General features: G+C 58.6%; 1 protein-coding gene across 1 annotated transcript in view; it reads left to right on the top strand.

The window, feature by feature from the left end:
* ATL1 (atlastin GTPase 1) overlaps nucleotides 1–2,095 on the top strand; it is a 24,961-nt gene that overhangs the window by 21,889 nt on the left and 977 nt on the right. Inside the window, exon 14 of the mRNA XM_009698511.1 lies at nucleotides 213–227. Within this exon, the coding sequence (XP_009696813.1) occupies nucleotides 213–227 (15 nt within the window). The remainder of the gene's footprint in view (nucleotides 1–212; nucleotides 228–2,095) is intronic.

Below are 2,095 nucleotides of genomic sequence, written 5' to 3'. Positions count from 1 at the left end.
GGGACCGGGTGGACGGAGCTGTGAGGGGGCCTGCAAGAGGGGCAGCCTGTGCGGGGCGAGCCCCCCTGGGAATACACGGCCCTGGGGGCACCAGCAAGCGGCGGTGGCCGGAGGCGTGAGCACCGTGCGCTCCCATGGATGTGCGTGATACACAGAGATGCTTTTTTTTTATTTTCTTTTTCTGTCTCCTCCTTCCCAATGCCTCTCCCCAGGGAAGCACGAATGAGGTAAGCGCTTCTTGTTCTCCGCATGTGACACCGCTTGGCTCCCATGGGCCGTGGGCTCCCGGGGAAAAGCATCTCGGACCCAGATGCACGTTTCAGCCGCGTCGCTGCCTTTGGGCTTGCGGAGGACGGAGGCTCCAAGGGCTCCAGGCAGCAGCTGGCATCCCAGCCCTGCACCAAGGCACTCGCTCCGGGTGTTCCCTGTGATCCAGATGCCCGGGGAAGGGCGTTAAGTGGGGGTGGTGCTGGAAGCCAAGTGGGGGAGAGATTTGGGCGGGGAGTGTGCTTGTTATGATGGGAATTTCTCATCTTTCTCCCATCAGTTCTGTTTGGGGACTTTTTTTTTTCCTGTTGTGCTGAGAGGTCCAAGCAAAACACTCGTTTGTTTTGTAACACCAACCGTGCAGGCAGCGCACAGGCAGCGCTCCCGCCCCAGCAGCCCCCATACTTGGCGAGGCCTCTCTGTGCTGCTTGCAAGTTCTGCGTGTTGTGTTTTTGGGGCAAAACCACCCCACACCGGATTGCGTAAAAGCCAAACGCGGTGCCTGGGAGGCCGAGTTTCTCTCCCCAAGCTCTCCCTGGGGGCAGCACGCTGAGTACAGCCCCTCTCACCCTGCCTGGCAGGGGAACTGCTCCAAGGGGAGCCGGTCGCTGCCCGGTACTTGCGGTGCAGCCCTGCGGGGAAGCCCGGGTGGACAAGCGTCAGCAGCCCCCTGCACCCCGCTCCTCGCAGCTCCGCTTGCCCAGCACCGCAGGGGCACGATGCTGAGCTGCTTGGCAGGGCCGCGCCAAGGGTGGCTGGAACCTTGTTTAGACAAAGCTTCATCAACATCTAATTAAACCCCAAAAAGCCATCTTTACTAATGTGTATGAGCATGCACGTACGTCAGTCTGGCATTGTAGCCAAGTGCCAGGCCGGGCTGGCCGAGGTGTGTGACAAAAGCCAGCGCCAGCTTTTAGCGTGTCACCAAAGCCACACAGCTCCATCTGCCAGTGTCAATGGGATTTTTCAGCCACTGAGTTACAGGTGTGTGGGGGGTGTTCCTCTTAAAAGAAAGTTGGAGCAGCTCTCACAGGTCCAAAAGGCCATTTTAAAAAAACAACAACAACAAAAATAGTTAAAAAACAAACCAAAACAACCCACTCCTTCCCCCAGGAGCCGGCCCGGGCTGTTTTGGTACCTCTCTGTGGCACAGCTTTCGGAGCCCTGGGCCTGTGGGCTTTGCTCTGCCTTGTGCAACAGCCAGCGGCAGAACATGGGCTTTGCTCTTGATGAACCCGTGAACAAATCCTGCCAAGGCACAGGCAGCTCTGTGAGACTGGTTTGGCATTTAAAAATAGGCCTAAAATAGCACTAAAAGTGCTGCAAAGTCACTGATGTAGGCTGTGAAGGGGTATTTTTCAAGAAGGAAACCTGGAGAAGCTGCATGAAGTCTCCTCCACCAGTCCACTACATGCCCAAACTTGCACGCAAAGCCCCCCACCGCCGTCTCCTACGGCCCCTTTGGGATGCGGTCAGCATCGCCTTAAACACCCCCGGAGTCTTCGCAGCCCTCCCCACCCTGCTCCTCGCTGTGGCTTCGGCCTCTCCTGCTTCCGCCAGCACCCCCCGAGCAGAGGGGGACACAGCACCCTGTGAGGGTGCTTTCCTGCCGGTCCTCTGCCTCTTCCCACCCCGTCCCGAGCTAATCCTGGCTCACCAACAGCCGTCAGGTCCCCAGCAGGAGCTGGTGGGGTTTTTCCCCCCGCCCCAATGACAAGTCCATTGGAAATAGGAAGGTCAGAGCCGTGACAGCCGCTCACGCCAAGTCCGCCGCAGCCAGCCCTGTTATCGTGGCAGCTCCCCTGCCCTTTGCACTCGGTATTAAGCC

Source organism: Cariama cristata, unplaced genomic scaffold (genome assembly GCF_000690535.1).
Source record: "Cariama cristata isolate BGI_N322 unplaced genomic scaffold, ASM69053v1 scaffold3694, whole genome shotgun sequence".
Lineage (NCBI taxonomy): Eukaryota > Metazoa > Chordata > Aves > Cariamiformes > Cariamidae > Cariama > Cariama cristata.
This window is presented reverse-complemented; position numbering and strand designations above follow the sequence as displayed.